The sequence below is a fragment of the Centropristis striata genome, chromosome 20, assembly GCF_030273125.1.
Source record: "Centropristis striata isolate RG_2023a ecotype Rhode Island chromosome 20, C.striata_1.0, whole genome shotgun sequence".
NCBI classification, from domain to species: domain Eukaryota; kingdom Metazoa; phylum Chordata; class Actinopteri; order Perciformes; family Serranidae; genus Centropristis; species Centropristis striata.
The window spans coordinates 11,705,503-11,722,835 of record NC_081536.1 but is presented as its reverse complement, the minus strand read 5'-3'; the positions used below and the strand labels follow the sequence as shown (position 1 = coordinate 11,722,835).

Here is a 17,333-nt window from a genome sequence, read left to right as displayed (position 1 = left end):
CATGTTTCTGACAGGCTTGTGTGACTCTTATGTAGACACCTTCAAAATAAAATGTTACCATATCTTGCTTAGGTCACAAAGGCATGTTCAAAAAATTGCCTAAGTCATTTATTTCTCTTAAGTTACATCATTTACACACATTGTTATTACTATGCCAATAGCATCCTTTGTTACATCATTTTTGAGTGAAATTATGAATAAACGTCTTATGTTACGCTTTTGGTGAAATGTTTTGTGTTTCCTGCAAAACTTGAAAAAATGAGTTAGGCGATTATTTTAACAAGGTGATGATATGTAGTCGCTTGAAAGGTGGGCGGCCACATTCCCCCCTTATAAAAACTAAATGTAAGGCTTTTGATTGGTGGAGGTCAGTGGAAGGCGTCACACCTCCCGGGGAGGCGTCGTCTGCCTGCGAGACTTGACTCAGGACCTCAAACGCCCTTTTCACTATTAGCAAGACCGCGTTTTCACGCCGGTGAAGTTAAGGTGATTGCAACGTGCCCGCTCAGCCATGGCTTCAGACGAACCCAAAGCAAAGAAACAAAAACTCTCAGAGGAGAAGAAGACAGAGTCTCCGACCAAAGAGACTCCTGCCAAACTGAGGTGACCGAAAGTTAAAACAAACAAAGCTAACAAACTGCCTCTCTGCGGAGCCAGGGGGCACGACCCTCCTGTGACTTAAGACACGTCTTTTTGAATGCTAATGTGTGCGCTAATCTTTAATTTGAAATGTTAGCCTGCACATATTATTAATGCGTGCATGAAATGGGAGTTGGGTTGAAAATGTGTCTTTCTTTAAGACCATTAAATGACTGCAAGGTGTGAAGAAACTTCCTATCTGCTGATAACAGCCGGTGTAAAGTCCTTTTGATGTTGTTAACTTATCATACACAGCTAACTGTTAGCTAAGGATAGCCAAGTGTTCAGGAGCTTTAAGACACTGCTGTTGTCCAGTAACGTCCGTTTACTCCAGCAAGTGTGCCAATATCTAATCTTAAATGCAGCGTGACCACCACCTGCCCCTGCATGTTTAGAAGCTGCAGAAAGAAATAGTTGGAGCGATCTGGTTCATTCAGTGCCAGAGGATTTGCACGCTCGGTGTAACCGCATTGATTACTGCAGAGAAAGCTTGTCTGGGCCATCCTGTACCAGCTCCCAAAACAGTGAATTACGAAGTAGTCACATGGCCTTGAATACGAATGTTTTGATGCATTTTTCCTCTAAATAAATCTGGCATCGCTCTGCAACGTTTCTTCTTCAACTCAACTAAGAACCCGCTGTTGTCTTATCATGGTGTTTTAGCAGCCGCTGTCATCAGCACGCTTCTCACGATGTTATTTAGCTTCAAAAGAGAGAGTGGATTGAGCCAAACAAGCCAATCACCAGACAGAGAAAGGCGGTTCTGGCCATTCCTCCTCCAGATGCCTCCAATCAGTCTGTCCGGAGTAGGAGGAGCTGTGGTTGCAGGGGAAAATCGATCTACCCGCACACTGAGCTTAAAATTGTGAAGTTTTTGAATGCTAAGCTCTTTCTGAGCTGGTTTTAGGCAGCTCAACAGGTCTTTCAGTGTCTAGCTGGTGCACAGAGAGAGACATCATGTCTTCTGCAAGGTAAGACCTTGTTGCCATAAAGAGGATTGATCCAGAGGCAGCCTTGGGTATGGTTTAGTGGAATTGGCTGCACAAGCCTGGTAATCATCTGACAGCATATGGGAAGATGTATATGTGGTAGGAAATGATAATGAAGGTGTGGCATCTGTTCAGTAGATGCATCTTGTTTTTCAGTGACAAAACCCTTGTCTCCCTTGTCTTTGTTTTTTGTTGTTGCTTCTTTTTTATTGCAATATATATTTCCTCAGACATGCAATGGGGAAAAGAGGCTAAGAGGAAAATACGTTACCACATGTTTATGTGCATGTGGCATATGTCAGGGGCTCCATCTGGGGTTTTCCCAGAAACACTGACAAGATTGTTGTGACATCAAGGACTCGCATTCAGTAGAGAAGAAGATGACACAAATCTGCTTAGAAATAACACTAACATACTGCTGCAATCTCTTGGTGCTTTTTTGCAGAATTGTACATTCAGTTTTTTGTTTATAGAAGAGCTAAAGTTGCAGACTAACCAGCTCACTAATTGGTTATGGATGTGTCAGACCAGTTCCAGTAGGGTTGTTATGTATTGAAACAAAGGGGCTGTTGCTGTGCTTTTTTTACAAACATATTGTTTTGGCTTCACAAGACTATAATTTGCGATGAGTTGCTTGCCCCAGGACAGAACAGACTGTACAGACAGAGACGCACGCAGCCTACAGCTGTCCTGATGTTGCCTCGCTGTGAATGTCCTAACATAACATAACATGATTACGTGCATGACCACACCACACCATTCATATTCTTTTGTAATATTTGTTGTCCAGTCTTGAATGTTTCACATAGATCTCTCCCAGAGTTGTACTGTTTCGGCTTCTCTCTCTGTGAATGTGGTTTTAAGTCATGTGATTGAAGTCACAAGGAAACAAAACTGTGGGTGCTGCAAATTAATGGGCAACACTGCAATAAAAACCCAGCTCAATGAAAGGAGAACAGTCTGCTCTTTATATTAACAAAAAAACTGTAAAGTTGGAGTTAATGTGAAAAAAACACTGGTGCTATGTAGAGGTAAAGAAGGAAGCTGGCTAGTCAGCCAAGCCATGTAGAGTTGTTCTGTTTTTAACGCTTTGTCTTTATGTTTCAGCCCTAATTCACTCTTTGGCATGGGAAACCCTTTACTGGACATCAGTGCTGTAGTGGACAAAGACTTCTTGGACAAGTAAGTTTAAGCAATCGAATTATATGTTTATCACTCAAAGAAAGTGCTGTCATCAGGTGGTTGTAGTCCCGGGTTCCCCAATAATTATAAAGACATATTTTGAAAACTACTTCTTCTTTTTTTTTATTCCAATGTTAAATCATTTTATGTTTTTGAAGAGGCATAGAGCCAGGCTGATCTCTTTGCTGCTTTAAAATCACCATTGCACAGTCGCCCTCTGGTCAAATGAAATGTAGATGTTCCGTGCTGCTGACCAAAAGAGGTTATATGATGTAATTGGATCAATGAAGATATAAGACAAGGATTATATGAGGCGGCAGAGCACAGCAAACATCAGAGCTGAGTGCTCAGTGTCGATGGAACTGTGTCTCCACTAGATGTATTGCTATAATATATCCTGAAATGGGACTGTAATTTGATCACATTGGCTCACTGCATCGTAGGACACAGCTGTACTCAACTCGAATCGCTCTTTCTTTTTTGGTTTTGCATTAACCAAATTGTGGATGGGACAGTTTTTTTTATCAGACCTGGTGCCGGGCTGTTAAACACTGCAGCCCACTGATTGGTCAGACAGAATCGTCATTAGCTTTAAACAGGACATCCTGAACAAACCCATGATTTTGAAATAGCCAAGTTATCCACAAAAGCTAGCGCAAATTACTTTATAAGCTTAAATGGCAGCCTGCAAAACTACACTGCACACTACTTGCACTGCACCGTACAATACACTGTATGATTGCCAATAAAAAATGGAATAGAGAATAGGACCTGGTACTAAAAGTTTGTTGAGTCCTGCCTGAACCATGCAGTGGACATGAGGCATAAGGTTATGGGGTTCCTGCAAAAGCAGTAATAATTAAGAGATTCGTTTACTTACTTACTCATTTACTTATTTATTTACCGTGGATTCTTTGAAATGGTAGGAGCCATTAGGGGAAACCTACGCAGTCAGAGCCACAGTTTTCTGGTCTGTCCGAACTCTGTCACACTGAGTTGACCAGGGCAAAGGGCTCCATTGGGTTCCAGCTCAGAGTCCACTCCCAAACCCCTTGCGTAACCTCTAGGATTAAAGCTAAACCAACCAAACACAGTTCTTACTCAGCCACAAAGAATAAAGCAAGACTAAAGCTGCTCCATAATCCCCGAACCTACCTTTGTGTTTCGAGGAAACTAGGCTCCGTTTTGCTTTATTGACAAACCGATTGATTTTGACTGAGTGCTGAGAGGTTGTATTTATACAGTCTATGGTTGTAACAAAGGCACTCTCACGGAGTTCCACAAAAGCCTCTGCTTGTGACTCAATGATTTCATTAATCACATTTTTCATTACAGGGAACAACCCATTCTGCAGCACCACCATTGTGCTTGCAAGGCTTACCCACATAAACATACTCCAGTGTTGTTGTTTTTCCATGCACATATTTGTGTAGTTTCTGTGTGCAATAAAACAGTGGTAGTGTTTTTTAGGCAGCTGTTTTTGATGTAGCATACGTGTTAGATGACTTGGAGAAACTAATGCCTCTTTTTTTCTCTTTTAATTATTTGCAGGTACACTCTGAAACCCAATGACCAGATCCTGGCAGAGGACAAACACAAAGGACTGTTAGTATCTCCTATATTGCAACATTTTTCTCTCAGCACAGGCTGCAGTTTATCGCCTGTACAGGGTGAAAGTGAATGTGTCTGAATTCGAAGAGTTTATTCCTCTCTGTTCTAGAGCAAGCCAGTCAAAACAGGAGCACGGCAGAAATCGCCACAGCTGACCTTCTTGTCTTTATAGTCAGCCAATGGCAGAGCATCAGATGAGGCACAGAGAGACAGTCTGAGCCAATAGCAAAGCAGAGCTCTTCACCTCCCAGTCCCTCTGAGACGAGAACCAGAAAGCAAACATTTAACAGCAGGAGATAAGAAAGTCCTGTGTGTGAGGATTAAACCAAACTCCACCAGCCATTTACACGCCGCTATCAACAGAAAACTCTATTTCTCTCTCCATCTCCCAGATGTCTTCCCCCTCTCCAACCTCTTGCTCAGTCTCAGGACCTTTCACAGCAGTCAGCCTGTTATACTTTCCAATTACATAATTTAGCGAACTGCTGTCTCTAACACTCGCATAAACCACACAAACGAGCGTGTGAGTTGACTGCTATATTTAGATTGAATAACATGGAATATTAGATCTGCTTTAGCCTTAAGCAGAGCAAAACACTGCTTCAGTCATGATGTTACGTAACAGCCAAAACTGGTTCAAATAGTATAGTTAGTGATCAGTCATGCATGTATTGCATTTAGCTAGAAGTAATATTCTGCTGAGAGTATGGTCCAACACCAGATGAGGTTTACTGGCTGGAAAGCTACATCCGTCATCATGGGCACCAAAGGGGTGGACATAATAGCCATGTTTCCATTCAGAAGTGGAGTACATTTTTTTTTAAATGTTGGGACAAATCTAAGAGCATTTCTGTCAATTTATTTGGTAGCCAATAAACTAGGCTTCAGCGTAGTTTTGTCAGAAGATGGTTCTCCAGGTTACACATGTCGGTAATCTGCTAGTTAAAAGAGTAGAAGAAGAAGTCGTTGCAAACCAGAAACAAAACAAGTCACCTTGGCCATCTAACCAATCTGCCAGAGGAAGATGGAGAGAGGTCTTTGCAAATTTGGTTTTATTGGGCAAGTTTCTTGTGTATCACATGAACAGAAAAGTATTAACCACCTCAAAAGAAAAAGTAATTGTAAAAAGTTTGACAGTTTTGAAAATTCACTGATTTGCTGTCATGCTGAGAGTTAGATGAGAAGATTGATAATGCATGTGTCGATTTCATTTGCAGCTACAGCCAGCTGGCCTTGCTCTCTTCTAAAATTTTAACATCTAGAACCTCTTAAACTCATCAATTATTATGTATCTTGTTGTCGGTCTAAGATTCTAGGCTTAATGCTTAGCTATGCTCATAATTTCCTTGTCCTATTTTCAGCAAGAAAACAACGTATTTCCCAAATGTCGTAACTATTCCTTTAAGAATCTTGCCTTTTAGTTTTAAACAGTTTAAAAGTACAGTCAGTGGTCAAAAACATTTTGTTTAGTATCCAGACATAATTTACACTTTGTGCGTGGTGAGGTTTAAAGCATTTTTAAAAAATTGTAAATATCTTTTGTTTCTGTGTGTAGATTTGAGGAGTTTGTGAAGAAGTTCAAAGTTGAATACCACGCTGGAGGAGCCACACAGAACTCAATTAAGGTCGCTCAGGTAAGTCAGTCCAACAACTCGGTGCTCTGTGAATTATTAGTGCTGGCCACAGTGAGTTCAGTTACTTGACAGATGCTGATCAGAGCTGCTGTCACTGTTGTCTGTAGTGGATGATCCAAGAACCTCATAATGTGGGCACATTCTTTGGCTGCATTGGCAAAGACAAGTTTGGAGACATCCTGAAGCAGAAGGCTAAGGAGGCCCACATCGATGCCCACTACTACGAGCAAGATAAAGAGCCCACAGGCTCGTGTGCGGCCTGCCTCACTGGAGATAACAGGTTGGTAATTCTAATAATAATAAGAAAAAGAAGATTTGTTTTAATCTCATCTGTCTTTAATTCTTCTTTCTTTTGCTTCCTCCTCTCAGGTCTCTGGTTGCTGAACTAGCTGCTGCTAACTGTTATAAGAAGGACAAGCATCTAGACCTGGAAGAGAACTGGAAGCTGGTGGAAAAAGCTAAAGTCTACTATATTGCTGTAAGTCATACTTATAACTAACTACTATATGGTGTTTTGCCATTGAATATATTATTCACGTCACTAGTGATGAGCGCAATTAGTTGACTAGTCGATTACACTTTGCTACACTCACAAGTCGGCAGAGGAAATACCAGTCGATAAACTTATTATTATGTACACATTTATATGACATATTTAAGTGTTGTCCCAGCAGCGGCTCAGGGTTCAGCAGCATTTGAAATACATGTTGCTTATTGAAAAATGTGCTAAACAATTTCAAATGGCTCTTTTAATATATGCTTATTTTCACCTTATGAATTAAATTCTGCTCAATTCTGACTGCTTTCAGAGCCATTTCTTATTACTACAGTAGTCAGATAGTCTTAGTTTAAAACATCAGTGAATTTAGTATTTAGGAACATCCCTAGCGACCAGTGGACCGACGGAGGGATTTCCAGACACGCTGGTGCGGTCTCTGTCCAAGGCCTTACTTCATGTGATTCATTAGAGCCCATCAAGATATAAAAAGCAGATCAGTCTTGACCCAATGTCACTGTTTGCTTCCAGGGTTTCTTCCTGACCGTCTCTGTGGAGTCCATCCTCAAAGTGGCGAAGCACGCGTCTGAAAATAACAAGCTGTTTTGCCTGAACCTCTCCGCGCCCTTCATCTGCCAGTTCTTCAAGGATAACCTCATGCAGGTTCTTCCCTACGTTGACGTGCTGTTCGGCAATGAGACAGTAAGGGAGACTTTCACAGTCTACATATGGGCTACAGTGCTTTGTGTCTGTCAGATGTTGAATGTTGTTAAATTATATTGAAACAACTTATTTTTGTTCTTCAGGAGGCAGCTGCATTCGCTAAAGAGCAAGAATTTGAGGTGAGTGGACTGACCGTTTCTTTTAGCGTTTGGTAATGATAAACGTGTTCCATCAACTGGTTGTGTTAATGTTTTCTCCGTCTGTAGACCACAGACTTGAAAGAAATTGCCAAGAAAGCCCAGGCTTTGCCAAAAGTCAACACAAAGAGGAAGAGGGTTGTAGTGTTGACCCAGGGGAAGGATGAAACCACCATGGCCCAAAGTAAGATTTCTCTATTTTTATTGCGTTTCTTTGTTCCTTTATGTTACTTTTATTTCCCTTGGTTTCTTGTCTGCTGTTAAAGCCACAATTTTTCTTTTTATGTCTCTTCAGGTGACAAGATCGAGACATTCCCTGTACTGAAGATTGACCCCAAGGACATTGTTGACACAAACGGTGCAGGCGATGCCTTTGTAGGAGGTAAGATTTTCATGTCATTTGATACATTTCCGGTTCTCTTTTTGTCTCTTTTTTTTCCTGTGCGGATTTCTGTTAATGTTTCCCCCCTCTGTGTTGCAGGTTTCCTGTCTCAGCTGGTCCAGGAGAAAACGCTGGATCAATGCGTGAAGGCGGCACACTACGCTGCCAACGTCATCATCCGACAAGGGGGCTGCACCTTCCCGGAAAAACCCGACTTCAAATAAGGAAAACCAGACAACTCCTGCACCTCGTACTCACCATGTCATACACAACTCTGACCCTTAATTTCCACTATTTTCTACAAATACTGCACTCAATTATTGTAGCCACATGTATTTCCAATCAGCCAACCGTCCCTTCTTTTTTTTTTTTTTTTTTTTTTTATTAATCCACACAAAATTACCTTGTAAGTGTTGCGTTGTTGCCTCCTGGCATGTGTCTGTCTCTGTTCGCCACTTGAGGCCGCTAGAGGATCGTGCAGCCAAGAGCCGGCAGAGATTTGTTTTTATATAGATGACCATGAAGGATTCATGATAACATCACAGATTGTGGTATTTTGCTTTACAAAAAGGATCCAAACGGAAAATCTTGTTTTTACGGACAGTTATTTTCTGTTTTAAATGTTTTTTTGGCTCTGACACTGCCAACGTCTGGCTGCACTGACGTCCATCTGACTGCAAGCTTACGAGTCTGTTGTTTCCGCAATGGGGGGACACGTTTTACACAAATGGAGGACTAACAAATGTCAATGAAGGTTTGGGTTACTGCATTGAAATGCGCAGTAGTGATTTTATTTGAGCGTTTTTTTTAAAGAGTACTTGTTTTTTGATTATGAGTTTTAGATTTAATTTAACAGGCCAGTAATGAAACCAAACGATTTTCTTTTAAGTGCACATTTTTTTAAAATGTGTTAAAGCCTCTGTCCAATAAGTCTGTTAAATGTCAGCTTTAATGTGTCAATAATATTCAGAAGTTACCTTCAACATCACCATGGTGGAAGTTTGTTTTTCAGACAGGTGCTTCCAATAACGAGTGCCTTTTTCCCTCCTTCCTATGTAAATGATCAAAGGTTTGCAGAGACCTACAGATGTTGTGTTAACCTGCATTTGTCTGAACTGGGGAAACTTGGGAGACACAACATCTTTTAAAATGCATGAAAGGTAGAAAGATCTATGTTCTCTGTCAGACATAGGTCAGTTAGCAGCCTGTGTTCTTTTTCTTGTAATAAGTATGTAACCCGACTTAAGGACCGTCCATTTTGCTAATCAGGTGTAAATGGTAGGGAATTTACACTTTTTAGATTTTTAATATTTTTTTCAGGCTGTAACCTTCAAATGGGAGATACACATATGGGATAAGCAAATTAAGCTAAATTCAGGCTCAGGCCACACTTGTGGTATGGGTCCAAACATTTCAAACCACATTAACCTCAGTTGCCGTTATGTTGTCGTCTGCGCACCACTGAATACTTGAATGCAGCTGTACTGAATATAGATGTACGCTCAGAATTTAATGATGATAAACAAGAAGTACATTTGCTGTTTTGAAACTTGCACATCTGTTAAACGTGTTCAACACATATGTTCAGTTGAGCTGCAACGATTGGTCGGACAGAAAAAAAACTTGATTATTAATCGATTCATTAAAAAATTTCATGCAAAAATGTTAGAAAATGCGGTTTTCAGGCTCAAATATGCTGATTTCCTGCTTTTCTCTATTTTATTTTATATTAAGAAGAATAGCTTTGGGTTTTGGACTCACAAAACTGGACTTTTAAAGACATCACCATGGACTTTGACCAACTGGGAGGACCTTTTTCACTATTTTCTTACAGTTAATAGACCAATTCATCAAGAAAATCATAAGTTTCAGCCTTAGTGTTAAAATACACCTAATAGCCTTATGTGACTATTCCTGGTCTAAATTACAATCAAGTTTCCCATCTTTGTGCTCGACTGTGATGCCTCAAATTCACAAATAAAACATACAATGATGATCTTTTGCTTATTCATTTTTCTGTTTGTTTATTTGATTATATGGCTCCGTGACAGCCGTGAGGCATTATACTGCTGTGTTTTCCATCTGTTTTTCCATCCATCTATTTCTCAGAAACGCCCTGGAGGAATTACTTGAAATCTGGCAAAAACATCCACTTGGAATCAAAGATCCAATTATAAGATGCTGGAGGTTAAAGGTCTCTGTGACCTCACAAAACACATTTTGTCCATAGCTCAATAATTCCTATGGTAATTATGATTATTTAACACAAAGGTCTAGTAGGATGAAATGATGGACTGAAGCCATTTTATATCTCAAAGGTCAGCGTCACTGATTATGATAATGTTCTGCAAAAATGTTTGGCAATTATTCAACGCCATAACTCAGGAACAAAAGATTCTATTCTGCCCATTTGGTCAGATACTTAATTGGTGACACTTATCCTTCTCCAAGTCAACATGAGGGAATTCATTTTTAGGCTTTTGGACTTTTAACGCTCATGCCTGCAAGTGTGAGGACCTTCTCTGTGTGCCTTACTGTTCATACAGTTTTCAGATGTAAAAGTAACTTGCTGTTGTAACATCACTAAGGTCTTATTCTTCAATTTTAAATTTGAGCTCAGACTGACATGACACAGTTGTTTAAAACAAAACAGAGTTTAATGATACAATAGTTAAAGAAACAAAGATTTTTTTTGTCTTACATGAGATGATTTAAGAAGACTAATCAAAGGCGTAATCTACAGTGTACTATTAGTGCTGCATTTCTCTTTTTTCCCTCAACCTGTCCTCTTGTAGCGTGATGTCCAGCGATCTGAGCTGTCTGAGGAAGCCGTGGTTGGGCAGGATGCAGCGCCGCTGTCGCACATGCTCAATAGCATCCACCACCGTTAAGCTGTGTTTCATCATCAGGTATGCCAAGACCAGAGTGGCTGACCTGCTGCGTCCCATCACACAGTGCACTAACACGTTGTCTGGAGCAAAATGAAGCAGAGATTTATTAGAGTGAAACATGCACACTTCTCCAGAGATGATCTTTAGATTTCCCTCAGGACTTACTCTGCGGATCACTGAGGGCCTCGTGGATGAACTGGGTTGCAGGGCAGAAGTATGGGGAGATGTTAAAAGAGGGTTTGTCATCAGCCTCCACTCCAAAGTAGTGGATGTCCATGCCAGCGTAGTATTCAGCACCAGTGAGCACATTATTAAACTTCCCCTCTGCTGCATTAAGGACGTGTGTGATACCCAGATCCCTGAGGCCAGCCAGCTCCAGAGCTGTTGTCCTGTTTCCATGTAGCACACATTCAGTATGAAGTCGTCATAAGAACCATGAAACCATCTCTGAGCGCATCTACTCACTCGTCCCCGATGTAGACACCGGGCCAGACCTGATTGACATGTGCATACTGAGCCCCGGTGCCGGTCCAGAACAGGTGCTCCAGGTCTAAAGTTCCCGGTGTGATGTAGTCGCTGTCAGGGTCCACCTGCACCGCCGTGTATGGGTTCCTGCTTCTGGACTTCATCACGCAGGACGACATAGCTCACCTCTGCTGCCCAGAAAACACACACACACACACACACACACACACACATCCCAGAAAGAAAGAAAAAGTCTGTATATGTTATGTGTCCAAACTGTGTACATGTTTTAAATATATTTTGATCTACACTCCAAAAGATGCAACGAGTAATCAATTAGTCAATCAACAGAAAATTAATTAACTATTTCTATACCTGATTATTATATTTCCTTTTTTTTCATCTCTCTTATCGATTTATTCGTTCTTGTTTTGTCTAATCTATTTCACTGGTTTTTAGTCTAGGTTTTGTTTTCCTTTTTTAAATTATAGCTTATAAATCTATTTTACTGTATTTAACTATATTTCACTGTTTCTATTTTAGTTTTGGTCTAGTTCTTTAATCTGGTTTTTATGTCACTGTTTTCCAAATGTCACTTTTACCATAGCTTTTACATCTAATGAATTACTAATGAGCAGGATTATCAGTAATGAAAATGATTGCCTATTGCAAACCCCACACAATAGGCCTATACCCCCAAACTATAGCAGGCATATTAAGTGCATTGAGAGATATGCCAACTTCATTAATACATTCAGGGATGTATGTAAGACAAAGTGGCAAAGTGGGAGAGAATACACCATTTGTCATTATTTTGTCATGGCAGCATTTCATATTAATTTAACTGTTTTTTTAAATTATTTAACCATATTTTATCCTGGTTTCTGTTAGCAGAGAGTAGAGATGGGCCGTCTGACACTGATGCTCCGAAGCCTGTTTCACTCTTTTGAAGCAGACTGGTTCAAAACACTGTTGAGGCTTGTATCAAAGCTCTGTGATCATGTGACTGATGACATTTGAGGCTTCGTACATCACAACGAAGCACCTGCATAATGATCGGTGTTCCCCCCTGCTTCATAGCGTTACAAGAGATCTTCGATTGCATAATTCCCTGATGTACACAAGCACTTCATTTTCACACTGTAGCAGAATCACAATATTCACTTTTTTCAAATTGTGGTACAAGGGAGTCCTTCAAAATCATTCAAACAAAAGTACTTCTACATTGTTGAATTTGAATATTTTCATATTATTTGTTACAACACATTTAAACATGTTATTAGTAATGACATTTCAAAGTGTTGTAACACTTTCATGTAAGGACAATGATCCTCAGAAAGTAGACACAGCTGCTTAAGACTGGCTTTATTGCTTTTGTGCTGGAACTGGAATCAATAAGATGTGTGAATCATTTGGAAGTTTGTGGCTGCTATAATTGCAGCTGACCACTAGATGTCACTGGTCTTTGAGGCTTCGAATCTTTTTTCGATACAATCAGGAAAAAGCCTCAAAAGCTTCACAAGGCTTCATCCGCCCATCTCTAGCAGAGAGGATTTTTGTTGTTGAATTGAAACACTTACTTGTTTAAAGTTTGATTCAGTTTACTCCCCTCATACTCACCATACTCACCTGGTGCTCAGGAAGGAGGTGCCCAGCCACTTCCTCACTTTGTACCCTGGGTGACATCATCGGTGATGTCACTGGAGCAGACTAAGGCAGGAGGGGAGGCCGATTTAAAAGAAGTAATTTTACAAAGTGCTGCCATGATAATTTTAACTATATTGTTGATATGGGATGAAGGCATGCGTTTTGGTGGGGTAGTCGGAATTCAAGGTATGATCCGCACTGTAAATTCTTGTGTTTGCTCTGTTTTCTGTGAATTATCCCTGTGCAAACGGTACAGCCGGCTGCAGGGTGACTCCTGCTGATTAAGGAAGCTATAAAAGCATTTGCTTTGGACTGATGGGGGCGAAAGATATGTGTAGGTGACATGTAGCTGGGATTGTTTACTGTTGATGGAGTTATGCCCAGATAACTTTTTTATTTTTTGTATATATTTTTTGGGCGGCACTATAAATAAATTTCACCGTTTGGATACTTAATAATGTTTCCTGAGTCTGTCTCCTACAACTTACGCCACTCTGGTCTTGCTTCCTAACATATGTGCACCAATTCAATCAAACAATTTCCTGGCTAATCAGTGCAGAAATAAAGGAAATAAATAGCTGGATTTACAGTTAAAATTTTTTAGTTGTGGGGCGTCCAGGTGGCTCACACTGGTAGAGCGCGTACCATTAAGGCTGAGTCCTTCCTGCGGCGGACCTGGGTTCAAATCCGGCCTGAGGTCCCTTTGCTGCATGTCCTCCCCTCTGTCTCCCCCTTTATATCTATCACTTTCAATAAAAGAAAATTGCCCCAAAAAAAAAGTTTTAAGTTGTACAATTAAAGGGAATTCATTTTGATGTTGCATTTGGTGTCACGATACATTTCCATTCAGCATTTCTATTTTCACATATGCTGAGCTCTGGAGGTTTCCTTGTGAAAAAAATGTCACTAATCAGCTGCTAGACTTAACAAGATGCTCTCTGTGGCGAGCAGATGTCAGCGTATATTGGGAATGGGGAACCAATTAATAGAAAAATACAAATTGCCAAAATCTGTTTTACTTTTTAGGAAATTTATTGTAAAATGTGTCAACAGATTTACAATTTATTAGTGAGTCTGTTTTTTATTTTGATTAAAGATGAACATTTTTATGGTATTTTTTTTATTTTATATGGTATTTGTAAACTGAGCTATTTCTTAATGGTTTATTTTGAACTTTTCCTTCATTAATCTCATTTATATCAACTTTTAAACACGGTCGCACATAAAGTTGGAATAATATATTTTTAACCTCTTTCCATGAAATTATTGTGACAATGTGGTTTATTCTTGACAAATAAAGTGTATATCTTCTCAGATCTTTATTAAACAATCTCTTCCAAACATATAACAATGAAAATGAGACCACAATTAACTGAGGATTGTGTCTGAAAACAACTTTAAAGGAAACTGTGTACTAATAATGCCTCTTCGATATGTAAATCCTCTATGGGTTCATGTTGCACTTTCATGCTCTTTTTTTTTTTAAATCTCAAACCTCTAACACACATTGTTCTTGATGTGATGTGTTGTCCCAGGATGAACTAAAGCTGGTCATAATCAGTTCAGCTCATGATATTGGTTGTTTAAAGAGACAAACACACTGACAGCTTGTTCAAAATCCTCCTACTCCACAGGCTGATTGTTAAAATATGTTAGAAAAATCACTTACCTCTTTCTTGTAACTGTTTAAAGCTTTAAATCTGTTCCTAAGCAGGATCGCACTGCAGCTCCTCAGCTTTTCCTCAGGGTGTGCGTGTGTGTGTGCGTGTGTGTGTGCGTGTGTGTTTGCGTGTGTGTGTGTGTGTGTGTGTGTGTGTGTGTGTGTGTGTTTTGTGTGTGTGCGCGCATGTATGTCCCTCTGCAGTAAGCACAACGGCTGAAATACAGATCTGGAATGGTAACTACTCTCTTGGGCTCTGTGTTTAAGATGATATTTTTAGGCAGCTGAGCTACAACACCTGACCTCAACAACGTGACACACACACACACACACACACACACACACACACACACACACACACACACACACATACAGACATGGATCCTTTCACACATAATGTGATCTGATTCCTCTAATGTGACAGTGATTGCTTTCTGTGAGCCAGTATGACAAATTAACACTGAATCATGAGAAACAATGACTTAAAAACAAACGTTCAATAAAAGAGGGGTGTTTCTTTATCGTCATTATAAGAATGTCACTAATGTGTGGACAGGTGTGAGGGAGTTATTTCTGGAGACATAAAACTTAAACCATGCAGTTGTTCTGTGCTGGTTGTTGTTGGGGCACAAAACTGGGGCTTTTTGTAACAGGTGACATTTATATTTGTCAGATTTGATTTTTATCACAGAAAATGTGGATGCAACCGAAACAGGTGCCTGGAGGAGAAAGGGCATGCTCCATCATGATGTGTCAGCATTGCTCCCCTCTGTGATCTGTCTGCTCTGCAGCTCGAGGCTCAGCTGCAGCTGCCTTAGCTGCTCCAGAAATCCAGAGTTGGGTCCAATGTCTCGGTTCAGACGCACAGCGATGATGGCCTCCACTAATGACAGACCCTGGTAGATCATCAGATACGCAAGAACCAGCGCTCCAGAGCGGCTGACGCCCATGGCACAGTGCACAAACACTTTCTCTGGAAGATCAAATTTGATAACACTTTGTTAAAATAATTTGCCATCAGTCAATATAAAAAGGGTTAGTGTCCAATACTTTTATTAAGATCTGGCAACATATTCTGAATTATGTTTTCCCAAATGAAAAAAACCTTGGCAGAATGGACTAGAACATTATTTAATGGCCCATCAGGAGAGAAGGTGTGGCTCTGAGGTGTGTGATATGTTATTAGCATCAACGATGAAACTACTGATCACAACTGTTATTAATATTTTTGATATGTCTGTATGGACATTAGGAGATGATTACATGGAGATCATGATACACATAATAACAATGTGCTGTATATTAGCGTTGTGTTTTATATTAGTGTAATGGCAACTTACTGTGTAAGTTATAATTTGTATTTTTGCATACCTGTATGTTTTGTTGTTGTATATTTTTACTGCTGTAGACACTTAATTTCCCCCGGTATGAGGGTTGGGGTTAAAAAATAATGATGTCTAATTCAGCTTGTATGAGAAAACTCCATAACGTAATAAACATGTCTTTAGCCTTGTCAAAGTAGGAAAAGCAAAGGTGTTACTGATAACATTTAAATAGCTCTGTTATATTCAAATGTCCCATTAAACAATGACAGTGTCAAAGCCATCTGAAACTGAAGAAGCTAAATTCAACTGTCATTAATTGTATAATTTACACATAATATTCCCTAACACGTTGAAATTATAATAAATAATTGGCTTCTGTTTTCGTATTTGCACACTGACCATTTCTCTTCAGAGCAGTGTCTATGAACTGTGCAGCGGGGTTGAAGAAAGGTCGGAGGTTGAACTCCGGATGGTCTGCAGCTTCAACACCGTGGTATTCAACTCCAAGGTCGTTGTAGAACTGCAGGCCTGTGTTGATCCGGTATCGACCTGCAGCAGCGTTCAGTACGTGAGTGACACCCAGAGAGGAGAGTTTGGCTTTATCTCTCGCCACAGACCTGCAGACACGCATCACTTACAACCAGGTTCAGTGTGAGATATTTTAATTACGTTTCAAGCTGCTGGTTGTGATTTTTCTACTCACTCATCTCCGATGTAGAGGTTCGGCCAGACTTGATTGACAGGGGCCACTGGCTTCCTTTTTGTCCAGAGAATTTGCCTCAGCTCTGTCAGAGATGGTGTGTCCTCCTCCTGGGCTGAGGGGCCTCTGCAGCGATAAAGATGTGTGTGTGCATGTGTGCATATGTTGATGTGAATCAGGGGTAGAGTGGGAGTGGAGGGATGGAGGGGGTTCAGGGGGCTTCTGGGGCTCCTTTCCCAATTTCTTTCTCAAAAGGCATCTGTTGCCCTACTTTTCAGTTAGTTCAATTAGTATTTAAGACCACATTTACTTGGTATTATTTTGGATCAATGATTTGCATTTTGAGTAGCTGTGATTATTATGAGATGGATTCTAATGCAGCAGATTTGTCAGCTTAACATTTATTTGTTGAGCTCTCGTCCAGCATAGTATAACAAAAACAGGTTTCAAGGTTAGTAAGGCTGTTTACGGCAAACTCTACAAATATATAGTTCTTCAAATTTTTATCCTACCTATGAAATGTAACTTAATGTCGAAGCATGTCTCCTGACCCTCTACGTTTGAGCCTCTTGCTAATGTTGATGTGTGTGTGGCATGTGTCTGCATGTGTCTTTACAGTGTTTGTGCCTGACGTCGCCTCCTCCTCTCCCTCTCCAGGCTCATGTCGAGGCTGCGGAGCTGCAGCAGGAAGCCTGGGTTGGGACAGATGTCTCTGTGCGGCCTGACAGCAGCCACGGCCTCCTGCAGCCTCAGACCCTCAGCGATCATCAGGAAGGCCAGCACCAGTGTGGCTGAGCGGCTCACACCCATCAGACAGTGGACAAACACCCGTCCTGGGACAGGGACAGTTGT

General features: G+C 40.5%; 3 protein-coding genes across 4 annotated transcripts; 1 reads left to right on the top strand and 2 right to left on the bottom strand.

Annotated features, from left to right (window-relative positions):
• Positions 1-444: 444 nt before the first annotated feature.
• Positions 445-9,787, top strand: adka (adenosine kinase a). Of its 2 annotated transcripts, none has more exons than XM_059359508.1 (11): positions 445-603; positions 2,736-2,810; positions 4,362-4,415; positions 5,977-6,055; positions 6,163-6,335; positions 6,425-6,533; positions 7,083-7,253; positions 7,358-7,393; positions 7,481-7,595; positions 7,707-7,793; positions 7,893-9,787. In XM_059359508.1, exons 1-11 carry the CDS (start codon positions 512-514, stop codon positions 8,015-8,017), a joined length of 1,116 nt encoding a protein of 371 aa, XP_059215491.1. In that variant the 5' UTR covers positions 445-511; the 3' UTR covers positions 8,018-9,787. The 2 variants fall into 2 exon arrangements, with proteins under 2 accessions (XP_059215491.1, XP_059215492.1); XM_059359509.1 differs by lacking the exon at positions 445-603 and adding an exon at positions 1,525-1,610.
• A 657-nt stretch (positions 9,788-10,444) lies between these two features.
• Positions 10,445-12,792, bottom strand: LOC131993600 (dual specificity phosphatase 29-like). Its single transcript, XM_059359583.1, has 4 exons — positions 12,770-12,792; positions 11,150-11,337; positions 10,850-11,073; positions 10,445-10,764 (listed from the first exon to the last, which is right to left on the bottom strand). Exons 2-4 carry the CDS (start codon positions 11,326-11,328, stop codon positions 10,544-10,546), a joined length of 624 nt encoding a protein of 207 aa, XP_059215566.1. The 5' UTR covers positions 11,329-11,337; positions 12,770-12,792; the 3' UTR covers positions 10,445-10,543.
• Positions 12,793-14,818: 2,026 nt separating this feature from the next.
• Positions 14,819-17,326, bottom strand: LOC131993509 (dual specificity protein phosphatase 13-like). The gene is made up of 4 exons (XM_059359454.1): positions 17,098-17,326; positions 16,485-16,607; positions 16,181-16,398; positions 14,819-15,429 (listed from the first exon to the last, which is right to left on the bottom strand). The coding sequence occupies exons 1-4, from the start codon at positions 17,289-17,291 to the stop codon at positions 15,200-15,202; spliced, it is 765 nt and encodes a 254-aa protein (XP_059215437.1). The 5' UTR covers positions 17,292-17,326; the 3' UTR covers positions 14,819-15,199.
• Positions 17,327-17,333: the final 7 nt, after the last annotated feature.

What these genes read in the sequence shown, in the direction of transcription:
- adka (XM_059359508.1), top strand. Translation starts at nt 512, where the DNA reads ATGGCTTCAGACGAACCCAAAGCAAAGAAACAAAAACTCTCAGAGGAG. An exon ending in TGCCTCACTGGAGATAACAG is followed by an intron (nt 6,336 to 6,424) that starts GTTGGTAATTCT and finishes TCCTCCTCTCAG; the next exon opens with GTCTCTGGTTGCTGAACTAG. An exon ending in CTAAAGAGCAAGAATTTGAG is followed by an intron (nt 7,394 to 7,480) that starts GTGAGTGGACTG and finishes CTCCGTCTGTAG; the next exon opens with ACCACAGACTTGAAAGAAAT.
- LOC131993600 (XM_059359583.1), bottom strand. Translation starts at nt 11,328, where the DNA reads ATGTCGTCCTGCGTGATGAAGTCCAGAAGCAGGAACCCATACACGGCG. An exon ending in GGTGTCTACATCGGGGACGA is followed by an intron (nt 11,074 to 11,149) that starts GTGAGTAGATGC and finishes ACATGGAAACAG; the next exon opens with GACAACAGCTCTGGAGCTGG. An exon ending in GGCCCTCAGTGATCCGCAGA is followed by an intron (nt 10,765 to 10,849) that starts GTAAGTCCTGAG and finishes ATTTTGCTCCAG; the next exon opens with ACAACGTGTTAGTGCACTGT.
- LOC131993509 (XM_059359454.1), bottom strand. Translation starts at nt 17,291, where the DNA reads ATGGGTGTGAGCCGCTCAGCCACACTGGTGCTGGCCTTCCTGATGATC. An exon ending in CGACGTCAGGCACAAACACT is followed by an intron (nt 16,608 to 17,097) that starts GTAAAGACACAT and finishes TTATCGCTGCAG; the next exon opens with AGGCCCCTCAGCCCAGGAGG. An exon ending in CACTGCTCTGAAGAGAAATG is followed by an intron (nt 15,430 to 16,180) that starts GTCAGTGTGCAA and finishes TTGATCTTCCAG; the next exon opens with AGAAAGTGTTTGTGCACTGT.